Source organism: Aedes albopictus, chromosome 2 (genome assembly GCF_035046485.1).
Source record: "Aedes albopictus strain Foshan chromosome 2, AalbF5, whole genome shotgun sequence".
Classification (NCBI taxonomy): Eukaryota; Metazoa; Arthropoda; class Insecta; order Diptera; family Culicidae; genus Aedes; species Aedes albopictus.
The window spans coordinates 360100269-360126104 of record NC_085137.1 but is presented as its reverse complement, the minus strand read 5'-3'; the positions used below and the strand labels follow the sequence as shown (position 1 = coordinate 360126104).

The 25836-nt window shown below is 37.0% G+C and overlaps 1 protein-coding gene across 1 annotated transcript; it reads right to left on the bottom strand.

The window, feature by feature from the left end:
- Positions 1-2953: 2953 nt before the first annotated feature.
- LOC109403780 (bone morphogenetic protein receptor type-2) lies at positions 2954-18924 on the bottom strand. Its single transcript, XM_029866615.2, has 6 exons — positions 18297-18924; positions 6137-6288; positions 5971-6064; positions 5501-5909; positions 5290-5435; positions 2954-5231 (listed from the first exon to the last, which is right to left on the bottom strand). Exons 1-6 carry the CDS (start codon positions 18355-18357, stop codon positions 3424-3426), a joined length of 2670 nt encoding a protein of 889 aa, XP_029722475.2. The 5' UTR covers positions 18358-18924; the 3' UTR covers positions 2954-3423.
- Positions 18925-25836: the final 6912 nt, after the last annotated feature.

Genomic DNA, 25836 nt, shown 5'->3' with positions numbered 1-25836 from the left:
CCTGTATCAGTTAATCTTGGATAAATCGGAAATTTACAGCTCAAGAACTTTTATAGTAGGTAAAGAAAAGATTATTCAGATTTTTCAGTAGATTGCAGAACTATTTGTGTTACAAATGCGAGATGAATTTCTGATGAAACTATTGGAGGTAGTAGTGACATCATTTGATCATCATTTTTTTTTTTACTGAAATCCGGAAAAGTTTATAATGAAGTTTATTTCTTTTCTTGGAATCTAATTTTATCAAAATGTCAACCAATATGCGATGGTGAGATTCAATAAGAAATCTGCCAAAGTTTCTTTCGCAAAATTTGCTCAACTTCTGTAATTATTTTCATAAAATATAGATCAGTTTTTCAACTGCGTCTTCGAGAAATTGATTAAACAGTTTTTTTTTCAGAAATTCAGTTTCTGGGAAAGTTTTTTAGAAGTGTAAAGAATTAGATTTTGGGAATCTTGTACAAACAAAGAATTATGAAAACATATATTTCTTAGAAACAGAGAAACTAAACAGGTTGCAATGAAACCTGTTTGTAATATTATCTATGTATGTAGGAATATTGTACGAAAGTTTCATTTGATTTGGTCAAACCTTCAGAAAGTTGTGGTCGTATATTTGTCTCGGGAATCTATATTTTTTGCGTTTGTTCTTCGAAGAAAATGAAATTTTCGTACTGGTAGGCAATGGCACAATATTTATTGTAAAAACGTGTGCGTTAGAATTCGTCCATAAAATAAAATTAACAACAGATTCACCCAAATGTGCGCTTTAAATTGTGCCAATTACATGATATTTCGGTGTAAAATAAAATTCCTTGAAAATAACAGGGGTTTCGAAGTTTCGGTCGCTCGGCTAGTATTCATCCAAGGATGTTTTCGATCACCTGGCAATCATTCGACTCATTTATCCATAGCTCAGTTCAGAAACCTAATATTTAAATGAGGTGTTCGGCAAACTTGTAGATAAGTGTTTTTCCTACAAATATCACCAAGGACTAACTCTCATACACACGGCATGAGAGCGCTAGTAACACTTACTCAAACTAACACTTTTACGCCGTAAATATAAGAGTAAGGATATGGCATCCTTGGTAATCTACAAGTTTGCTGAACACCTCATTTCAATATTAGGCTTCTGAACTGTATAGACAAATGAGTCAAATGATTGCCAGATGATCGAAAACATCCTTGCATATTATATTAATCAGTAGTACACCTATACATCATCAAAACAAGAAACAGTATTGAACTTAAAGAGTTCCTAATGTCTGCAAACGTGCAAACAAATTAAAACCATATTTTCTTGCGTAATGAAGTACGATAAGTTGATATTGTTATTGTCACCAACAATCAGTTATCAAAACTTTCGAAAATAGCAAAAAATATAGTTAAGGCTTCCTTAATTGGACACTTTCCAAAACAAAAAAAAATTAAACAATAAATTATTCATGAGCACAAACTCTGGAAGTTTAAAATTAGGCATTGATTTTCTTGGGAATTCGTTAATTGATCGAAAGTTCAACATAGAAACTCAATTTTTTATGAATTTTGAGGTCACTATTCAGTCACTATTTGGTCACTTTTTGGCTAATTTTGGTCACTAAAGTCACTATTATTTTGCCACCTGATCGCTACCAGCCCTGGATTCCAGTGACAACCTGATGAGAGAGTGTGCGTTCCTCAAGCAGTGCTCCCAGTTCGCAACATTTTTTCTTCATTGGAGTGTGGTTGTGGGGTATGTGGTCCACTCTAGAAAAATCTTTCCGGGAAAATAACGAGATTCAGGCGATCTTTGGAGGAGTTCTGGAATATAAAAAATCTATATCGACATGCCCATGGCCCCCGAAATCTATGACCTAGTTACGCTTCTACGGATTTTTTTTTATGATCGTACAAATTAGTACGACGATTCTCAGAATTTAATATTTTTTTTTTTCATAGGTAGAGTTCATATACAGGTATTAGGCAAAATTTTCCACTGTTGAGGGAAGTCGGTTGGAAAAGTCGGAAAAACTTTTTTTGAAGTCCGCAAAAATTCCTTATAATATATATTTTTGAAAGGAGATTTTATACCTAAGCTACATTCTGTACACTTTTCAAGATGTGATTTTTCTCCGTTCCTGAGTTATGACCAATTTTGTGGAAATTGTCCAGATGTGCTATATGAGCCGCTTTCTTTGAAAAATCATAGCTTAAGAACGAAGCATCGCAGACAAAATGTTTTTTTTTTGTGAAATCGTAAGCAAATTTTCTCAGCAATAAAAAAAAAGAAAATGGTTTTCCACAAAATTTTCCACTGTTGAGGAAAATTGGTTGAAAAAGAATATTGGAAAATAGTTTTTCAGACTTTTCTAACCGATTTTCCTTAACTGTGGAAAACAATTTTCATTTTGTATTTTTTTTTTCAATTACTGAGAATATTTGCTTAATAGGGTATGTGTTCCATCAGTAATCTCACGCTCCCATATTCATCCTATTCGAAAACAAGCGATTACGGCACCGATTGATTCCGTTCTTTTTGTTTTCATGGGTGCTCACTTCTAACAAAAAATACAAAAATAAGAAACAAAACAAACAGCCCTTCAATCCTTTGTATTTTGTAGGATGAAAATGGGAGCCACGTGCTTAATAAGGGAACTAATACCCTATTTCACAAAAAAGTGTCTACGATGCCTTGCTCTTGAGTTATGACTATTCAAAATAGGTGGTGTCTGTGGGAAATGTTTGTTTTCCACTGGAGTTTTCCCGATTTTTTCAATTTAGTTTTTGTTCATATATATATGAACCCTATCTGTGAAAAAAATGTCATTAAATTCGGAGAATCTTCATACCAATTTTTATGATAATAAAAAAAAAATCCCCCGATGTTGTTGTATTTCATGACGTTTTGAAGTCCATATTAATTGCAATTTTTGCCCAGGGATCTTCATTAATGAAACAGTTCAAAACTTACTTGTGTAACACTTCAGTGTTTTATTTCTTTTGAGTAATAATTATCGTTCAATACGTTTCTCACTGTCATGGAATAGTGCGTTTTTTTATCAAGATATTCTACTTTTGTCTTGCCTACAAGTAAGTCTTTTCCATTGGGTACATAATTGCATACATACTTTGCATTATACCACCACGATCAACTTAGATCCTATCTTTCCTCCTACATCTTAACGAAGGTTGAGATTTCTTTTTACTTCCTAAGTGGAACAACTCCGAACATAAATGACTAGCCACACAAATATCGTGTTTTATCCTTATAGGTAATTTTGTTCAAAGTTCATTTACGGTTATAAAAGAAAACTGAAATATAGAACATGTTTATTCACTATCGACTCGTGTGAGATTCTCCTGTTTGCGTTGTTGTTTGCTTATGTTAAGCCCTCTCGCGACTACGCGTTTCTACAGCTCAAGTAGAAGTACCTCCTCGTGCTATACGGAGTTGGCCAGTTTACTGGTGTCCATCATGCGATCATCGTACAGGGAGAGGGTTTTCGATGCTCGAACTTTCCGAACCGATGGCGGCACATCGCCAGGAGTTTTCACCCGTTGACTCGGATTGCGCAGTCTTTCGATGCTGCCTTTTGGTCCGAAGACTTCGTGGAACACTTCCAGCGAGCGTTGACGCTTCATGAACTTGCTATCGTCTGGACCACGGTCGCTCAGACTGGTTCTACTGGAGTTGAGATTCTTCACTGCATTCGCCGATTTGGAGACCACGATACGCAGTTTGGGATTCGGGGAGTTTGACTGGATCATGGTGAACGACTGGCTTGTGAAGTCGTCGGCAAGATTTTTGAATTTGGAGCTCTCGTTGGCGGATCGTATGAGGTTGTGTTCGTAACGACCGCTACCCGAGGACAGATCCAGATTGGTTGGGCGCTCGACGGTACGCTTTTCAATGTCATTATCTGCTGAGTTGATCATGTTAATATGGAGGCTATTTGAGTTAGTATTGACTAGATCGGATGGAAAATTTTCTATGTTTACTGCATAAGTAAGGGAGTTAACGACTAGATTTGATTTATCGTCACAGTCCTGCTGGGACAAGGATTGAGGTTTATGAAACGTTTTCTGCAGCATAGCTTTGACACTGTTCAAACCTCGTATTTTGCGTTGAGTTTCGCTGTTGTCTAGCTTAGGTAGGCCACGGGGGTTGCTGAACATAACTTCCGGTTGATGGTCATGAGACAGAGATTTGAATTTGTCTTCTACATCAGGTATGTAAGCATCGTTGATGCTGTGTCTCTGTAGGCCATTTGGGATAATCTTCTGACGAGTATCAACGGAGGCGTTCATTGTTTTCGGATAGCTTGCTAACCCAGTGCTTGTATCACTGTAGTGATTTGTGTGTGGAATGATTTGTTGATTGGGAGGAGTCATGAAAGAGACTGCTGTTGGGCTGACCTTACTGTGGGCAGAAGGTGTTGTGATGATCAAATTGTTTGTGCTGAGTGGCGGAGTTTGTCCTTTGTGAAGCTGAGCTTTTGGATTCATTGTGGTAATATCCTGAATCCGTTCCTGTACACAAAGTGCAGTTAAGCGAGCTTCAGCATCATGATCCCAGCAGTCCTCACATGTGTCTTTTATTACTTTAGCGGCCACACTTTTTTCGTAGTTTATCGGGAATCTTGGTCTGGCCTTATTTCTGGATACCAAAATTTGCATTTGTTCGAAGTTTGGGTTGGTACCTATCTCCTCTTCATAAGGGGCCTTATATTCCGGAACTGCGGTTTCATCAGAATAAAAGTCTTCACATCTTGTTGCCAACTCCCACAGCACCAATCCCAATGAGTAGACGTCAATTTGCTTCAGAGCTGACTCACAATCTCTAAGATTGACCGCACCTTCGAGCACTTCAGGAGCCATGTATCGCAACGTACCAACTTCGTTGATACTTTTTGTTTCAGCGAGAGCGATCTCTCCACGACATTCGTAACGAGGTCCAAAGGTTTTCAACGCGAAGCCCAAGTCACAGATGCAGCAAGACAAATCTGCCTTTACCAAGATGTTACGAGAGTTGAGATCACGGTGGCACACGCATGGTTTGATTATATCTCCTTTGCGAATTTCTGTATGTAAATGCGCAAGTCCGTTAGCCACCGATTTTCCCATTCGACAGAAAACGCCGAAAGGCATCCTATTATCGGTTAACCAATCTTGCAAACAGCCCAAGGGGGCCAACGACAACACCAATAGATATTCAATTCGATCGTCCATAGTTCTACGCTCATCACAACCTAGTAAATAGGAACAACATTGTATAAACTTTCGCTTAAACCAGTTTATTCAATTTACCAAAATAACTTAGCAGAGATGGTGATTCCATTAGAGGTATGCTGTAGATGTCTTTCTCATTCAGAAAATATTGTCTTTGTTGAGCTGTAAAGATCTTGACTGCAACGTGCTGTTCATTCACGATACCTTTCCAAACAGTCCCGTATCTGGAAAAGCCAAAATAATAGTACAATTACTAGTCATTTCTTGGTGTAAAACCTTGTTCACATACTTTCCCTGTCCGATCATGGACACCAGTTTCAGATTATCCACGTTGTACAGATTGGAACTGTAACCCGGACCGGACGGTGCCAATGGAGCGAGTTCCGACACGGCTTTCGTGGTCTTCCGACACGTCAGAAAGCCAATAATCAACATCAGAATAATCCCAACCATGGCAAAGCATATGTAAACCGTCGGTGAACTCCAGATGGAAGTGTACGGTGCAAACGGAGTGTACTCGCCATCTGATGCCGAATTGGCTCCACCATCGGTCAGCGTGGGATTCGTAGCATAGCTGAAGTTTCCGTTGCAGTTGTCTCCCGAACAGCAGCAGAAAAAGTGACCACTTTTAGTCTCCTTGTAGCTGATACACTCGTTGTTGATGCAGGTTTCCTTCTTATCCGAGACTTCCCAGCAACCTATGTCCAGATCAATAGGAAAGTATTAGACAATCTATTACTTGCTTCTACGAAACTATACCTTGCACGACAATTTTAGTTGTATTCTTCACTGCGTCTACGGTCCATAAGGCGTAGCAAAAGGTGGCATATCGTGAACAAGAAACCACGGTGGACTAGAATCAAGAATGAATTCAATCATCAATAACGGTTATAACAGTAATAATTTTTTGGATTTCTCAACGTACGGTATTTTTGTCAATGAGTCCATCATCTGTGGAGTCCGCTGGGTCGTCATAGCTGTCGTAATCGTCCGAGTTATCCGGGTTCTGCTGGTTGTTGGTGTTTGTGGCAGACGTTGTTCCGTACTGAAGACAGGTTCGTACCTTCAATGGTGTACCTGTTTGAGAAATAGACGATACAGGTTGTTAGTAATTTGGTTTCTCTTTCAAAGCGATTGCACTGACTATGGAGCATGGAGACGCATGGTCACTAGCGAACCAATACACTTTGAGTGTTCTATACAACCAATATACAATTGTTCGTGTCGCAGTTGCCTATCACTGAATTTGTTTCTATTGCTTGTTAAATACGTTGTACGACATTTTGTAGAACAGGCGTTACTAAATCGAACAAAGTGAACCATGTTGTAGGGGAAATATTAGGTAAAAAAGAATAAAGGAACATTATTTGAAGAGCGATTTTATAAATAGATAGGGTTGAGTTGAACCATTTCATAACTTCTTCTTCTTCTTTTGGCATAATGTCCCCACTGGAATAAAGTTTGTATCTTGCAGTTAAGTTCGCAGTAATTTATGTTTAGTCCTTTTCTTGTCAGATCGGTGTAACACGCCAAATATAATTTACACAAAAGATAATTTACAGAATTTACAGAAATACACGGTAATGAATATTATTGGGTACCGGACTGGACACACAAAATTTAATGGTTTTCTTTGGTACATCGAGGTCTCGAAACTACAACACCACTTTATTATTCACTATTAAACGTATTGTAATATGCACAGCACACTTACCATCTCCAATATTCTGCCCATATTCGCATAGTCGACGTAAGCGCCACTGTAGTTTTCAGCTCACTTTTTTAAACATTAACAATGAAATAGTTGAAAGTTAAAGATTTTTTTTTCACGTTGACATCAATCTACGGGTAAGATGTTTTGCTCTATTGAATTAAATTGATCACAGATATGTCCATGCGTTAAATATTAGCCAGTGTATGCTGACTTTGTCAATGGTGGTTACGTCAACTATGCGATCATGGGCAGTATTGTTTAATACCATTCGGTGAATGGCAAATTGCACTTTTACAGTACAAAATGGTGGTCGTTATGTATCTGTTGTTGGTAAATAAAATTAATTGAATTACGTCAATTAAATCGTTGTTATAATAAAAATACAATAATATCTGTTGTTATTTATAAGCAGTTTTCGCTTTCGAAAAACAATAGAATTCATATTTCCCGGTAACATTTCTATCCAGAGAAAATTCATGCGATGGTTATTCAAAAGTAAAAAATGCTTACGTATGACAACAAATATTATTGTATGTTTATTTAACAACTGTTCAATCGACCCAAACAAATTAACTGTATTTTTATTGTTATCAATGGTAGTTTAATATTTATTAGATATTTTAATTTATTGGAAAACAATAGGAAAACCATTGCTCTTATTGCATCTGTACTTCATAAAATGATTCATCTATAAAGAGTATTGTTGGTATCTGTCCATAAATCGTTTAACGAATGGCAACATAGTAAGAATCTTAAATAAGCCAGACACAACACTGTACAGGTCAAATATTTGTACTGAAATTGAAAAAGAAAACTAAAAAATGCCAAATGAATTGTATTTGATTAAAATGATTAAAGCAACAATAATATTTATTATTGTTTCATTGATGTGTATTGTTTTAAAGTGTAGGTGAAATATTTTTTTTAATTAAAAGTCCATGAGAACTTAACAGGTTCAAGTGTATAAACCAACATAAATTGATTTTTACTTATAAGTCTCTCTCTCTCTCTCTTCTTGGCGTAACGTCCTCATTGGGACAAAGCCTGCTTCTCAGCTTAGTGTTCTATGAGCACTTCCACAGTTATTAACTGAGAGCTTCCTCTGCCAATGACCATTTTGCATGCGTATATCGTGTGGCAGGCACGAAGATACTCTATGTCCAAGGAAGTCAAGGAAATTTCCTTTACGAAAAGATCCTGGACCGACCGGGAATCGAACCCGTCACCCTCAGCATGGTCATGCTGAATACCCGTGCGTTTACCGCCTCGGCTATATGGGCCCTTTTTTACTTATAAGTAGTGACATTAAATTACACAGCGTAACAAAATTTACCTTTTGGTCTGTCTCAATAGCAAACTTATGTGTCTCTGACAGATTATGGGCTGCTGAATCCAAATCCGGGCTCAGATTTGCTCCAGCTCGTCGCAATTTTAAGCTATACCTCAATTTATAGGGCAAAATATGCGATTTTGCGCTTTTTTGACTGCAAGCCATTAAGCATGGAAATATATTTTTTAACCAATCAAAGGATAAATTGATCAATTAACATCTGAATTAACGACTCATGCAAAATATTTAGTTCTACCAAATCGAATTTGATAGATTAGAGACTACGTGACTACTAGTGATTTCGATTGTGCATTGCGTTATTTTTCAACAGCTGATGGTATATTTTCAGGCACTCAGATATCTTTTGGGCGATTTCAAAAAGTCTCAATCCAAATCGCAATATAACTTCCCAAGAAATTGTTTCATCATGCTGTGATGCTAACAGCGCCAAGTACTGGGATTTTGGAAAACGGTTCCGATGATGATGATTTCATGGCATTGCGAAACTTTAATGTGAAATCATTATCTCGACACTGATGTAATTTAAAAAAACATATCATATATAATACCAGGAATTTCTTCTGAAATTCTGAAATTGGACTTCCTCCAGCAATACCTCCAGTAATGGATAGAGACGAACCAGCCAAGGGCTGAAAGTCTCTTTAACCCTAAAAGGGATACCTGGGGTTCATTGGACCCCAGGCGCCTTTCAGAGCTCGTCTTTTATGGAACACACTCAGCGAGGTAACGAAACTGAGGCCATGAAGGTATCCCTTTTAGGGTTAATAAAGACAAATCAATCAATCAATCCAGTAATGCCTACAGTGATTTCTCCAGAGATTTCTCCAGAGATTCCTCCAGGAATTCTTCCAGCGAGTCCTCCACGGATTCCTCCAGGAAGTCTTCCAAAGACTCCTTTAGGAACGCCTTCAGGGATTCCTCCATAAATTCCTTCAGGGATATTTTTTGAAATTCCTCATGGGATTCATTCTGGAATTCCTTCAGAATTGCCTCCAGGGATGCCTGCAGATATTCCTTCAACGATTTCTCCTAATGTTCTACCAGGTATTCATCCTAAATTTCTCCTGGAATGCGTTCACGGATTCCTCCCACGGTTCCTTCAGGAATGACCCCAGGAATCCCTCCAGAAATTTCTTCACGCATTCTTCCTGAATTTCTTCTAGGGTTTTCTTCAGGGATTGCCACCGAGATTCCAATGAATTCTTCCAGGAGTTCCTTCAGAAACTTTTCCAGGAATCCCTCCATAAATTTAGCCAGGAATTCTGTAATCCCTTTAAGGATTCATCCGAGAATTCCTTTACAGATTCTTTAAGGAGCTTCTTGATGAATTTTCCAGAGCTTCCTGCAGAAATTCTTCCTATGAATCCTTTAGGACTGTATCCAGGGATTCCTCTAGACATTTCTGCATAAGTAGATACCTCCTAAAATGCATACAAGGATTCATCCAGGGATTCCTTTAGAATTCTTCCAAAGATTTCTTTAGGAATGCCTGGGATTCCTCCATGGATTCCTCCTGAAAATCCTCCAAGAATTCCTCCTGGAATGCCTCCACGGATTCCTTCACAGATTTCTCCAGGAATACTTCCAAGGTTTCTTTCAGGAATGCCTCCAGGGTCTCCTCCAAAAATTCCTTCAGGAATTACTCCTGAAATTCTTCCAGGATTGCTCCAAAAATATCTTTAGGAATTAATCCCTTAATTTCTCCAGGAAATCCTTCAGGAATTTCTTCAGAAATTTCTCCAGGGATGCCTCCAGAAGACCTCCAAGAATTTCTCTAGGGATTCCTCCCGGGGTGTCTCTAGAGATTCCTCCAGAAATTCCTCAATGGGTTTCTCCAGGATTTTTTCCAGGGATTCCTCCAGCAATACAGCCGAGGAATTCTCCAAGAATTCCTCCAAAGATTCCTCCGGAAATTACTCCAGGAAATCCTCCAGGGATTCCTTCCGGGATTTCTCCAGGAATTGCTTCAGAAATTCCTCCAGGAGTTCTCCCATAAATTCCTCCAGGAATTTCTCCACGGATCCCTCCAGAAAATGCTCATGAAATTTCTCCCGGAATTCCTCCAGATATTCGTTCAAGAATTCCTTCAGGAATATCTCCAGGAATTTTTTTAGGAATAGAACGCAATCAGTGAAGTACTAGATTGAAAGTAGTGAGCTGGATTTTTGTATGGTGAGATGATCAGATCTGCATTTCTGTAAAGAAATGGTGCAAACAGCGTGGGTTATATGTTTTCTTACCTAATTTGATGCTGTTTGAGCAAAAGTTTGGGTGACAGTGTTGTTGTATTAATTATTTCTTGCAACTTCAACAACACAGTTATCCAAACTATTGCTCAAACAGCATCAAATCAGGCAAGAAATCATATAACCCACGCTGTTTGCACCATTTCTTTGCAGATCTGATCATCTCACCATACAAAAATCCAGCTCACTACTTTCAATCTAGTACTTCACTGATTACGTCCTATTGCTCCAAGGATTCATCCAAAAATTCTTCTAAGAATTTCTTCCTCCAGGAATTCCTCCAGGCATGCCTCCGGAAGTTCCTCTAGACATACTGTAGGAAAGCTTCAACAATTTCTCCGGAAATTCCTTAAAGGATTTCTCCGGAAATTCCTCTAAGACTTCCTCCAGAAATTCCTCCAAGTATTTCTCCATATTTTTTTCAGCAACTCCTCCAGAAATTCTTTCAGAAAACCGCCAGCAATTCCTCCAGGATTTCCTTCAGGAATTCCTCTAGCAATTCCTTCAATGATTCCTCCATAAAATCCTTCCGGAATTCCTACAGGAATGCCTCCACGGATTCCTCCAGAAATCTCTTCAGGAATTTCTACACGGATTCCTGCAGGAATTCTTCCAAAGATTCTTTCAGGGATTCCTCCTCAAATTCTTCCAGGAATTTCTCCACTAATTCCTCCAGGAGTTCTTCTATGGATACCTTCAGGAATGCCTCCAGGGATGGCTCCAGAAATCCCTTCAAAGATTTATCCTAAAATGCGCTTACGAATTCCTCCAAAAGTTCTTCCAAGAACTCCAACCATGACTCCAACGGAAATTCCTCCACGAATTCCTGCAGTAATTCTTCCAAGGATTCCTTCAAGAAAACTTGCAGAGATGGCTCCAGAAATTTCTTCAAGGATTTCTCTTCAAATACCTCCAGGGAATCCAAAAATTCTTTCAGGAATTCCTCCAGGAACTCCTCAAGAAATTTCTCGAGAAATCCTCCAGAGATTCATCCTGGGCTTCCTCCGATGGTTTCTCGAGGAATTGCTTCAGGAATTTCTCCTGAAATTCCTCTGGGAAATGCTTCTATAATTCCTCCTAGAATTCTTCCAGCAATTTTTCTAAAAATCCATTCATTAATTTCTCCAGGAGTTTTTTCTGAGCTTTTTATAGAAATCCCACCAAGGACTCCTTTAGTAATACCTTCAGGGATTTCTCCTGGTATGACTCCACCAATTCCGCCAGAAATTACTCCACGAATTTCTACAAGATTTTCTCTATGAAAACCTCAACGAATTCCTCTAGGAATTCCTCCAGAAATTTCTTCAGGGATTTGTCAATTAACTCTTCCAAGAATTCCTCCAGAATATCCTACAAATATTTCTCTGGAGATGTGTCATTGAACTTCTCCAGGAATTCCTCTAGAAATTCCTTCAAATATTGCTCCTGAAATTTCTCCAAAAATCCCACTAGGAATTCCTCCTGGAAATTCTCCAAGAATTCCTACATGAATGCCCCCAGGAATTCCTCCTGAAATTCCTCCAAGGATTTATCCTGGGATTCCACCACTAAAGCCTGTCCACGTTAAATTACGGACATCTAAAAACTGCAGAATCTCAAAAACGCTGTTACAAACTTCAAATAAAATAACACTCAAACAGTCAGTATGATGTATTAGAGTCGATCTTGTTTATGGTCATAGAATGCAGTTTTGATGTACGAAGTTTCAAAAAATAATCAGGGTGCAATAGATGATCTAGTGAACGCCACGATTGCGCTTGAATAGATTCAGTAATGCTTGAAATGTAACGATGGTGCATGATTTCGCATAAGACACATAATTGATTCAAAGATGATGCCTAAATGATTCTGTGAATATCATGGTGCATGAGCATGAGATTACCGTACAATTCGTAGTTGCTACTCCGTTACTGACCAGAACAGTCAACATTGCACAGGGAACCAAATGGATGGGGCCTGGGTGTAGCTTTCCATCCTCAATGTACAATTTTGAAGGTTCAAAACTTTATATTGTCAGTACCGGCGCCGGCCACGTCCTTACGGTCATCGGGGAAGGGAAGGAATGTTGGTGTGACATCCGTTGCTACTAGAGACCGTGTGTACCTCCGCATCCCCACGGTTGTCACAGGAAGGAAGTTTGTTAGTGGGAAGGGAAGGGATAGAAAGTTACATAGATCTGGATTCACATTGGTAAGTGATGTGAATTATGCAACCCTTGATATGATTTAGTCTTCCGCCAGCCGGCTGTCGGAAGAATACAATAATTTTATTGTATATTTGTGTATTAAATTTAATTATATACCGGGTATGAATAATTTTTAAACCACGCTTATGTCGGATCAACTCGTAATAACGCACGTTTTAAGCTTATCGTTTCTCAGTCAGAAAATAAACTGTATGCAATTCCGTTTAGTGTTACTGCCAATGCTGAAAACCCGAAACCCGCGCCGTAGCTTTACGAGAAAACTAGACAACTAGAATCGTTGCTTTTGAGTTTCATCTATGTTCTTGTATTACTTTTTTTTTCGCGTTCCTGTGTTAATAAGACTGCGGATAATAAAACCGTTGTACATATTTATTATCCACGAATGTTCGCAACGCGTAATATAAGTTGAAGGTGTGATGAACAAAAATACATTTCGAAAATGTTCGAAAAAGAAATCGAATTATTGAACTCGGCGCGAATAAATCGACGCGGAAAACGTGGTCTACTTGTCACTGTAACGTACGGTAATCTTGACCTTTCTAAAGAAAGAGATACTTCGCCGTTTTGATCGCTGATTGCCTGCTTGTTAATCTGAAATAGAAAAAAGTATTAAATTGTGATACGTTCTCCACTGTTATATTTTTGTTAATTGTTATTTACAGTACTGGCCAAAATTATAGGCAGTGGTGATGATACGATGTTAAGGTGGATGAATCTCCCTTTGAGATAGCTTTATTCAAATGCAATAATTTTTGTATTATTGTTTATTGACTACGTAATAACAATACAACGTTTCTTACTTCGAACGATTATCAATGAAGAAAATAAAATCAAAATATTGAAATTGGTCAAAAACTACCTGGCCAAAATTATAGGCACTATTTGAACCTGCTAAAGACAGTGTGATATCTTATTTCTGTAACTACTTAAAATTGAGGTTATAATACTTCCTCGAGCTTTCAATGTTCTTTTGACACGGTTTGGAATCGGGATCACTAGTTTAGGCTATTGGCGTTTGGTGTATTTTGATCAAATACCTATGAAAGCTCCAACGAGTACCTGGCAATTTTTAGTTTGATAATTTTACAACTGATGATCAATATTCTTCAAGTGTCCTCAATACGGTTGTTGTCTAGGCTAGTTGGCGATTAAGCTGGGACAGGAAATTCATGGCTTTGAAACCAAAGAATTGATATTTCAACATGTGATATGAATCATTGTCTTGCTGGGAGTACCATTTATCACCATTATAACTAAAGTTTTAATCAAAGTGTTCATCCTAGACAATAGATAGGGTGATGATATATCGTTTGGCATTCAGCATACCCTTATATAAAATCAGGGGATCAATATCTTGGGCAGAAAATATATCCCCACACACTATTACTACTCCACCTCTTTGCAATCGTGCTTGGATGCTAAGTGGTATATGGCGTTATTCTACTCTCCACCCAACAGACACCCCATATTCCAGTGAATTTCCTCAAAAGCGATAAAATCAATCAAAAAAACATGATACCATTGTATTTTGTTCCAATAGACATATTTTCGGCTCCATTCGAGGCGTTGGTAATTTGTTTGTTGTATCGAACTGGACACCGCTTTTTTGAGTAGCTCTATAACTTACAACGACAAGTGGGACTGGATACAAACAGTGTGTAAGACTGAAATTCTTCAATCAAAGCTGAACTGCTGGTTTCATAGAAAGGTAGATTGAATGCCATTTGGTATGTCAGAACCATTTTCAATGTTCGCGAGAAATATCTCAATTAGAACTTTGGTCGTAATGATGGCTACAGGTATTTCGAACAAGCCAACGCTTCACCTCACTATTCAAAATAATAAATTTTAATGCCACACAATCAAAACTAATCCATTACAATGCCTAGGAGTTCCAATTCTGGATGGGTTGCCCACTTATCCAAACTTAAAATCATTTAGACACGGTTGGAGGACATTTACTGTTAACTTTAAATTTATAAACTAGAAATCACAAGAATCTCGATATACCTGTCATGGACATTTTATAAAACACACCAAAAAATAAACTCAAAAATTAGTGATCTCGATTCTAAACCGTACTAACAGTTCTGCTAAACAGAATATTTGAGAATCCTGATGATTTTTATTATTAACGTCTGAGATAGAACATCAAACTTTCTTAAGAAGGTCTTAAGTGCCTATAATTTTGGCCAGACAATTTTCGATCAAATTCAAGAATTAAATTCGTTCTCTTTCGTTAAGTTTCACCTCATGTTGGAAACAATGCAATTATATTTTGTGATCAATAAACAATAATACCAAAATTATTGCATTTGAATAAAGCTATTTCAAAGGGAGATTTATCAACCTAAACATCGTATCACCATCACTTCCTATAATTTTGGCCAGTACTGTATATATAGGTTAAATTTACCTCCATCCCTCTGAAAAAAAAAAACGGTTTATTAGCGGTGAAAAATAAATAGAATAAAAAAATAAATAAATAAATAGTGTAAAAAAGTACACCAAATCTTGATCCTGAAATGTTCCTGCATTTAAATTAACCAGGCTGGAAAATAGCAAGATCAAAACTTGAAATGGTAGATCTTACACCGTAACGCACCATTCCAAGGTGATCTACCCACGTTACGGGTAGTAGATCCGATCCGTTCGTGAGTTCTCTAAAGCACCCTGGATTTTCATTGCAAATTTCCAAGTAATCAAAGCTAATTGTCTGACTGTAGCTTCATTATCTCGATTTTCATTAGGGCCTAACTGATTCGTTCGATTTCTCTTCGTCTATTGTCTCTTTGGCTGATAAGTTGATCAAAACAAACTAAATCATTATTCTTTTTTCTTTAGCAAGATGTAATAACACAAAGAGATAATCGTTTGCTTTCACAGCCTGAGTTTTGTCTATGAAATTTCTAATCCTAAGGGGGTATACTGATTATGACGTCTGCACTTTGATGTCCCTGTTAGGTAAGGGTTTACACATGTCTTCTAGTTTATCATTGCCCGAAGTGACATGAAAGTAGGCCATCCGAAATAAGACTGTTGAAATATCATGCTCTATTATGCCAGGACACGCCAGTTTGCTGCAGCAATCAATCAGCTGGTAGCATTAGCATTAGCATTAGCATTAGCATTAGCATTAGCATTTAGCAAGTCGCACAAATTCGTAGGTGGTACAGCCCTGGATCGCTGTTATGAGGGTTGCATCTTTCCTGTCCGTTATCAAAGCACTAAGATTTGGGACTAATCTCTGACTTTTAGACAAGATTGATGCAATCCTCCAACGGTCGAGTGCTGTCCTGGCCACGTCCTTGCGACAGCTGAGGGATGGGGAAGGAAGATTAGTTGGACACCTATGAAAGTACATAGAGACCTCTACATTCTTTCAGGCCTAGGCGTCACGGGAATTTGGATGTTAGTGGAAGGGTAAAGTTCAAAGGAAACGTTTGGTCAACGTTCAGGTGCACGCAATATTTTTGGTTGATGCCTGGTTGCTTTCCTAATTCCTTGTTGGGTGTTCGATTCCAAATCTGAAATAAAAAGTAAAATTATAGATTTTTAAATGGTGATAGGCTCACAACAGTAACATAATTACAAATTACCTGAATCCTCCTGAAAGAGATGGTTTATTAATAATGAAAAACATAACATGTAAAAGAAAAAAAAAGTAGAGCAAATTGTGATCTTGGATTTTTTCTGCATTTAAATTAAATTAAATTAAATTAAATGGTAGATCTTACGCCGTAACGCACCATTATAAGGTGATCTACCCACGTTACGGGACTGGTGGTATATGAAGTGCAAAGAAGCTGCTTGATGTCAGAATGGTGCATTAGTTTCACCATGATTCCGTTAACCTCAAACATGTTTCATGTTTAGGTGCACGAATTGCAAAAAAGATGCAGGCCTGTGGAAAAAGTTATTGACTGTAAACCGAATGGCATGCCAACGCTGTTTAACATGTAAGGAATAACAATAAATAATAAAATCTCGTCATTTTATCGATCGGGGAGGCTTAATAACATTTTCCACGAACGTCGCATCGGTTTGCGGTCTTCGGAGGTCTGATTCCTCGTGAAGTTTTCTACAGAAATCATTCATCGACTTATTTTTAGGGATCTAGGGGGACTCCTAGCGATTTTTCTGTGCAGAAGTAAAATTTCCCCATGCTAAATCGTATGAAAAACTAAGAATGGCGGGCGCTAAAATATAGTTTTTCCGATCGATCTGAAATTTTGTACAGTTGATATGGGACCAAAGTGGAGCTCAAAAAGTATACAGGAGTTAGAGTTTTTCCATTTTTTGTATTTTCCCATATAAACCGTGTACCAGGCTAATACCAAATTGATTAAAAGACAGTGTATGAGATTAGCATAATAAAAGACAATTACACCGTCTTCGACCTTGCGGCCTCTACAGACTGAACATTACAAACATTTGACAACGGACAACGCATATTACACCCAGTGGCCCAGTGGAGAATTTTCCGTTTGACGAAAAGTTTTCCCCGACTGGAGCGGGAATCGAACCCACACTCCGAGGCTTACGAGACACCTAAACGACTGACGCCGCTAACCGCTCGGCCACGAAGCCCATAATGCGTGGATGTCTAGATGATTCTATGGACATAATGGTGGTGCATGGACAGCTTTGAAGAAGGTCCATGATTCTGTGAACATCATGGTTGTGCATGGAATACTAAAAAATGCATGTGTCAGTATGGTGCATTAGTTACTATCATAGTTCAGTGATTCTCAACATTGCATGGTTAGATGCAAGGGGTAAGAATGGCAAAAATGATGTATAGAATTTAATGTGGTGCGGGATTCAACATGAATCAGGTACATGGAATGCAATTTGGTGTACGCTATACCAAAATGGAGCATATGAAATTCAAATCTGAAATAAATGCTTAGAAGTTATATGAGATGAAATGTTCAGATGGTGCATGATGTGAGCATACTGAATTTGATGGCAATAATTCAATGAGTCTCAATACGATGCATGGGATGCTGTTAACCCACGTGCAGTCGCATCTTTCGACATCTTCCATATTTCTTAGATGTATTTTTTTATAAAAGGGGGGACAACTACCTCTCCTCCTTGCCACCTCCTGTGCATGCTAATGCATTTCATAGCTCTTAGTTTAAAGAAAATACTAGCAAACATATTTATCCAAGTAAGGTTGCTATACAAATATTTGTCATTGTCAAATATATGCAGTTATTTTCCCTTCAAATGAATCATGTGCCTAAAAGGAGATGTGTAACAATAGATCCTTGTCAAATACATTATAAGACATGCATCCATGAAAATTTTAACAATAACTTTAGGTCTTTCTCTGCCGTGTGCAGCATAGTATGTATAAATGTAATGTATAAACTTGCAAAATATGATTTCCTGCCATGTGTGAAAATCGTTTAGTATTAAAAGTTAAAGACAAATTAAGAAAAAGGGATCAAGTTACCCCAGTCTCCTCTAATATGGAGGTATTTTATTCAGGATAATATTAGCTGTTGGACGTTCATGTCCAAAACTAATTTAAGATATATTGATTTTTGATATGCTTACCTCTCACATTGGCCCAGCAATGAAGCACAATCAATACGATGATACACATTAGGTGTTTCATGATTAGCCGTTCCTTCGTTTTCGTTGCTGCTAGTAGATATATTCCTTTTTTCAATGCTGGCTGGTGATGATGACGCCAAATGTGTAAGAAGATAAACACTTCACGCGACTAAATGCTGACATCGATCAAACTTTGGTTACCCATTGTCCTTTTTTTCTTAGGTCAGTTTTTTACCGCACTATTTTTTTCTCGCTTCAGCTCCAGAAGTACACAGCATAAAATTATTCACACTCCTGAATCACTTTTCTGTATAGGATATTCGCAAAACTATCGTGCTGACACACACTTTCGATTTAGTGGGCGTTTTTCGACGTAGTATCCATAGTAAGCGATAAGAAGGGTCCACACATACAGAAGTTTGCGCAATTCAATAATAAGGTAATGTCATCTTGCACGATATTTCAAGAACATAGTGAATGTGCGAATTTGAAAAATTCGCATAATGGAAATTTATGAGTACCCGGCAGAGCACCGAAAATCAGGTCCACTTTCAACGTATCCAGTCGTTGCGCATATTTGGTGTGTGACACCATACATATCTATAGCATTGAACTAGAATGTCGATGCCTACATAATGTGCAAAAAGCATAGCCCAAGAATCAGCGAAAACAAACAAACTATGCCAAATAGCCGTAGGTTAATTTTCTCTTCACAGTAATTAGGTATTTTGTCCGTAATTTGAGACAAAATATCAATTGTCATACTTTTTTCGTTCACATGTGTGTTGATGGGTCTTCATTTTCTATTCGTGTTTCTAAGATAGTTTTCCAATTAAAACACGAAAGAGGCTTTTATAGTTGTTTTTCCATCACAAACATTTAACGACAGATTTCGTATTTTTTCGTGATTCAATTTTTATTTTTTCAAAGTTTATCATGGGCGTGTAACTTCAATTTTCCTCGCTATAAAGCACTTGAGGCAACTATGATTTTTTTCCTGCATGCCTACTTCAAAAATCGACGAAGGTTACCTAAACAAGTTTCTCAAAACACTACTAAAATATCACAAGTAATCCAAATGATCCCTATTATCACAAAAAACCGCTATCACTAAAACAATATTTTCGCAACCGTAAATTGAAGCAAACTCCCGGAACAAGGCTCGAAAATTTGAAAAATTATCACGATGTCACTCCATTTGCGTAGCAACTTTGATCCCAACGCCACTACGTCTGGAACGATATTGATTTTTCCTATGGCCGAACCAATTTTCTCCGAGCGAGCACAACGCGGTGCTCTCCGATTGAATGAATGGCCACCCTCTTGCAATTTCTCACCACCTTACAAAATACACCCTATACACTATGCGTCCTCGCGATCAGATGTGTTCAACGAGAGCGAAATTTCAAAAGTGTGTGCTTATAGTTAGAACGAATAGCGTATTTTCATGAGTATTCTGCGTACTATTTCGCATTTGTACATGGCATGAAATGCGAACAACGCAACAACGAGTTTATAAGGATGTTGTATACCGTATACATTAAGGGGAGAGGAATCAAAAGTTCTCTCCTACTATATGCACATACCTGGGTTGTATCCATCATTCGATACATACTCAATATGCCGGGTTATGCTAAGTTTATGTTTGCTGATTTTGAGATAAATGTAGGAAAGAAGTGGCAATTCTCTTTTTATTTTAAGTTGCCAGCCTTCTACTCTAGTACGTGTCCTAGGGTTACTTGATTAAAAGTGCTTCATTTTATTTAAGAAGTGTATGTTTTCAATTTTTAAAGCCTTACAACTATTAAAAGTACTAACATTAACTGGCCGATATTCGCCGATGTTACAGTGGAAGTATATACGAAACCAATGCAAAAGAGTGGTGTAAAACGATCATACGTTAGCTAAGAAGTAGACTAGGTATAAAGACATTAAGTACAATGAACATTTAGCATAAAATCATTACAATCAGGTTTTTTTTACGCGGGGGATACGTACCGCGTAAAGCGCTGTTTGCAGTTCAGAAGAAATTTTTCGGCCTATCTTGATGCATGGGAAATTCCTTGCCTGAATCGCCCAAGAAACCGTTTTTCTTCGATCACAGTACGCAGTTGCGAAGAAATGACAGTTCAAATGGCAGTCACCGTGGAAAGTTTCTGCCAGGAATCGGTCAAGAAGTTTCTTGAGCGATTCCTTTCAAACACCAAACTAGGCTTAAAAGAAAACTCAGTTCAAAATTAAAAAAAAACGCGTTAAAAAAGTCTCACCATTTCTCGACGAATCATGCAAAGATAAGACGCGAATTTTTTTTTTGTATGGAGTTTTCATTTACGCGGCCGGGTAAATGAAAACCGCTTAAAAAATGACCTGACTGTATTCATTTGATGAAGTGTAGTTTTGGAAGCAAATTTGAAACCGCCCAAGTAAAATAAAACTTTGATAACAATAACGTAATACCGTCAGCGGGGGTGGCATTTGGGCCAACATTTCATAGTCCTTCCTTTTTTTTTAGTTGCTACAACTCAAATAGTTTAGCTCCAAATACATTTGAAATTGGGTGAGTACGTTCATTTTAGTATCATTTAGGATTGATTCAAATATATCGTATGCGTGATAATGTTTGCACCATCGTTAATTAGGTCCTTTAGGGGTATCCGGATTATTTCATAATCGGATTCTCCGCCCAAAAATCAGTCGAAATCCTAAATTTCATAATTTTTGGAGTCTTTAAACTATTTTTAAAATGAATTTTAAGTTTGTATGGGAAATTTTTTTTGGTCGGGTCGAACTGTCATTTTATCGATTGAACTGTCATTCTATCCACGAAAATTGAAACTCTTGTTAATTTTACCATCAAAACAAAGGCATTGGAATCTAATAAAATCACGTTATACTCAGTAAAATGAGCTTTTTGTATTAGGCTATAGAAAATAGGAATATTTTATTCACTAAACAATCCAATTACCGTTCCAGTTTTACTTGTGGATACAAAATGTATATTGGTTTTCTTTGCAGGCATTTAAACTATAACTCATGTCATAGTAGATTGTGAATAAAAAAATGTTGATTTTCTTAGTTAGACACTTGCACAAAATGTGCAACAACATTTCTCTTATTCACAGTCTACTATGACATGAGTTATAGATTAAATGCCTGCAAAGAAAACCAATATACATTTTGTATGCCCCTTGGCTGGTTCGTCTCTTTGTATGCACTAAGTGGCAGCCTACTCGTGATTTGTCCACGCACAAATGTCGAAAAGTGGCTTTGCAGTCACCGTGGGAGTGTCACAGTTAAAAATCAAAAATTTTTGAGATTATTATTTTTTTTTCTTTTGACGTTGCTTAATGGTATAGACATTAACACACAAAAAAGATTTAATATAACTAGGGTATGTGTTCCATCAGTAATCTCACGCTCCCATATTCATCCTATTCGAAAACAAGCGATTACGGCACCGATTGATTCCTTTCTTTTTGTTTTCATGCGTGCTCACTCCTAACAAAAAATACAAAAATAAGAAACAAAACAAACAACGCTTCAGTCCTTTGTTTTTCGTAGGATGAAAACGGGAGCCACATGCTTAATATGGGAACTAATACCCTATTGATTCTGGAATTTGGTACGGGATCGTTAGTAAACATGCTTTCGTCGGAGAACGAAAAAAAACGGATGTTTTGTTCGGGCAAATTCAAGATTTTCTTATATGGCGCTACTCGTAGCCCCCGGATGCCATTGCTATTTATGTGATTTTTTTTTCTATGGTCGAAGGATCATCAAGGCCACCGTAATTTTCCTTTTAGATCTTCCGTGCCGTTAAGTCGCTGATTTCGCGTTTCTTTGCTTTTTTTGTCATAGAGCGCACATAATTCACCCAAATCTTCTTTTTGGTGACAGCGATAGCCTTTGTAACCCATACTAACCTTGCACGACCAGCGGACACCAGTGGACAGCTTCGGGAATAGTTGCCCTTGATTTTTTTTTGGTCTATGTCTAAGACCGTTTTACGGTCCACCTGAACATGAACACTCCTTAAATGTTTTTTTTTTAACATTTGCGCGTGAACACATCTCGACTCCCGCTGCCACCTCTTCATGGTGCGAATTTTAAACTTAGAAATCGGATTTTTTTACCCGCAGCCTACTATTATATGAGTTAGAGTTTACGTGCGTCCAAAGAAAACCAAGATACAGTGATAGACATTCGTTTAGCCGAGGCTAAAAAATTTTCAAAAAAATGTCAGGAAACTCATACAAAAGATTTTATGATAAAACTTTTTATCGTAGTGATAGTATATCTAGTACTGTTTTATAAAAATGTGATACATCATACTTACATATACACTGAAACAAAAACGAGGGTAAAAACCCAACAAATGTCATTTTTTGCCTAGACATTCGTTTAGCCGAATTAAACATTTTTTAGAATTCCATAATAAAAAACTAATAAATTTCGAAAAATATCCAACAAAGTCATTTTGTATGGTGACCTGCATTATAGATCGACTTGTAAATCATTAATTAGGTCGTTTTTGGAAGTGTTGCCATATTAGTTTTGCATGCATCTCATATGAATATGTCATAATTTTGTAAATGTTTCCAAATTGAGATTTGATGTAATTATTTTTATCGGAAGTGTTTCAAAAGAATGCAATGAAAGTTTCATGACCAACACAGGTTGGAAATTTACGATGTTTTTAACAGAAAAAAATAACACAAACCATAAAAAAATCACGTATTTAAGTATTGTTTTGATGAAATATTATGGTTTCACTTGCAAAAATTACAGCGTTTACTACTATTCCGTCTTATTATAGCTCCCAATATCTTCCAGACTGTATTCTGGCTGAAATAACTTACATTGGACGGCTCATATTTCGAGAAATGGCAATGAAAGTATTCAAATTTCTAGCTTTAACTACTTGTTTCATAATTTAGACATTCTTTTCAAATAGATCATGTTAAAAATGAATGTGGCTCACAACTAAGACTCATTTATAATATATTTCTTCAGATTGAATGAAATAAGCCAATTGTTTGACCATATCTTGCATTTTTGTATGAGCATATGCTTTTAAATAAACAGGGTACAAAAATTCTGACACTACTTGCAGTTCTTTCACTTAGCAGTCTTCTGACTCATTATGTAATGCTAGTATCAAACAGGTATACTACAGGCATAAAGGCACGTCTTTATTTCAATGCAGAACTATTTATTTTAGCTTTTATCAGTCCCATTTAAAGTTTAAACAACCAAAAACTAGTATACTTAATTTTTTCATGACATTTTATGCAATAATTTGAACATTTCTAACAATAGTTCTGTGCCATATTTTCAAAACTGCTAATCTTGCTTACGTTTGAGTGTTTACAAAAATCAGTTTTCTTAAATAAATTTGTTTATCGTCGCTTCTCCTTATCGGGACACTTTTTTATAATATTTCTCTGAATTTCACAAATAAATAAACTTTTAAGGTCAATTATCTTGCTAACACGTCATAAACTAAATGCCTTGGAGTATATCCTCGAAATATACTCACGAAATTGCAAACAAAACTATTGAAAATCAATTTTTCATTTACCTCGGCTAAACGAATGCCTAGGAAAAAGATGACATTTGAAGGGTTTTTACCCTCGTTTTTGTTTCAGTGTATATGTAAGTGTGATGTATCTTGGATGTATCACATTTTTATAAAACAGTACTAGATATACTATCACTACGATAAAAAAGTTTTATCATGAAATCTTTTGTATGGGTTTCCTGACACTTTTTTTGGTCCCGGCTAAACGAATGTCTATCACTGTATTGTGTGTGCAGGTGATATGGGAATCTTATTTGTACGTTGGTGCAAACATTATCACGCATACGGTAAATACTTTAATTATTGCTTTCACAATAATAAAACTTATATGAATTTGGCCTAATTTCACCCCTTCTAGGGGGTGAAGCTTATCCAAACACTAAAATTAAAACAAAACCTTCAATGTGAGAAAATATGAATCATGAGTCAAAACTATTGAATATATAGATAATTGCGCACACTTTTTTAGTGTCTAATCACTATAAAATAAGATCACAGACAAACAAATGTAATTGTTTAACCGCATACACTCCCGTTCAAAAGTTTGGGGTCACCCCCTCAAAAACATGTCATTTTTTAGGCCCATATCTCTGCCAATTTGCGTCCGATTTCAAAACCCTAGGTTTCATTCAAAAGATAATAAGTCAAAGAAACTTTAGCCAAAAATAATTAAAATTGAACTATTGATGACGAAGATATCACCAAATCACTTTTCCATGTTTTACGAAAGTGACCCCAAACTTTTGACCGATACATCATATTGAGGGGTGACCCCAATCTTTTGGTCGATGACATCAAGGATTAATTTACTTAATAACTTTTTTTTCTAGATTTTTTAGCTAAGTTCTGTAAAGAGCAGTTGAAAGCTAATAGAAAATGGGTCATATTACCGCTCTCATCTTAAAATTTGGTCGACCCAACTTCCAGCGACACTGCCGTAAGTTTATATTCATTTTTTAGAAAATTTGGTAACTTTGGGTTAAGTTTACATACAAAATTTTTTGAAAATGTTTCTTTTAAATCATGTTCAAAGTTTCTTTGACTTATTATCTTTTGAATAAAACCTAGGGTTTTGAAATCGGACGCAAATTGGCGGAGATATGGGCCTAAAAAAATGACATGTTTTTGAGGGGGTGACCCCAAACTTTTGAACGGGAGTGTATGTTGTCAATAGTTTATGATCCAATAGAATACATCCGCTATCCCTTCAATAAAATTCTTATTAGCTTTATCAAATCAACATCAACATCAATTCTATGGAAACTAACAATACGTTAAATGAATGGGCTCTGGTCAAAATAGATCTAGTGCTTCAAAGTACTGCGTCAGTTTTGACCATATTCCTTACTTTGGTTTCTATTTTGGCCAATCGCGTATTTTTCTTAATGAGTGGGGCCAAATTAGAAGCACCCTGGCCAAATCAGCCATATAGCTGATTTTTAAGAAAAGAAAAGTTACTTCTATCTTCCAGTGTTTAATCAAAATGTATGGTTTTCATAGATGTAATCATCATATTATATTATGATCCACTAGTAAAAAAAAATGCTGATTTAGATCGCTACAGGTTGAATAACGCACTATGACCAAAACACCCGTCTGGCCAAAACGGATGCTTCTACCCTATTCTTTATCATCTACATAGAAACTGAGAACTTACATTAATCTACAAAACTTCACACAGAATTATGCGTAAAATAATATGAATGGTCAAAGTTGCTCAAATGAATATCTGTAGGGTTCTTGAACTGATTTTATTGCTTTTGTGTGGGATTTTGATGTTTCGTGACCTTGTTGTTTACAAAATTTCTGTAAGAGTGAAAGAGAAGGTGAGAATTGCATACGGAGGTTGGTATGATATTTCGTGACGTTTCGTGGCCTTGTTGTTTACGGTTTGAACTGGGATACCTCCCTGAAATCCGTCCCGATTTCTCCACAAATTTGTTCAAGGAGATTCATCAG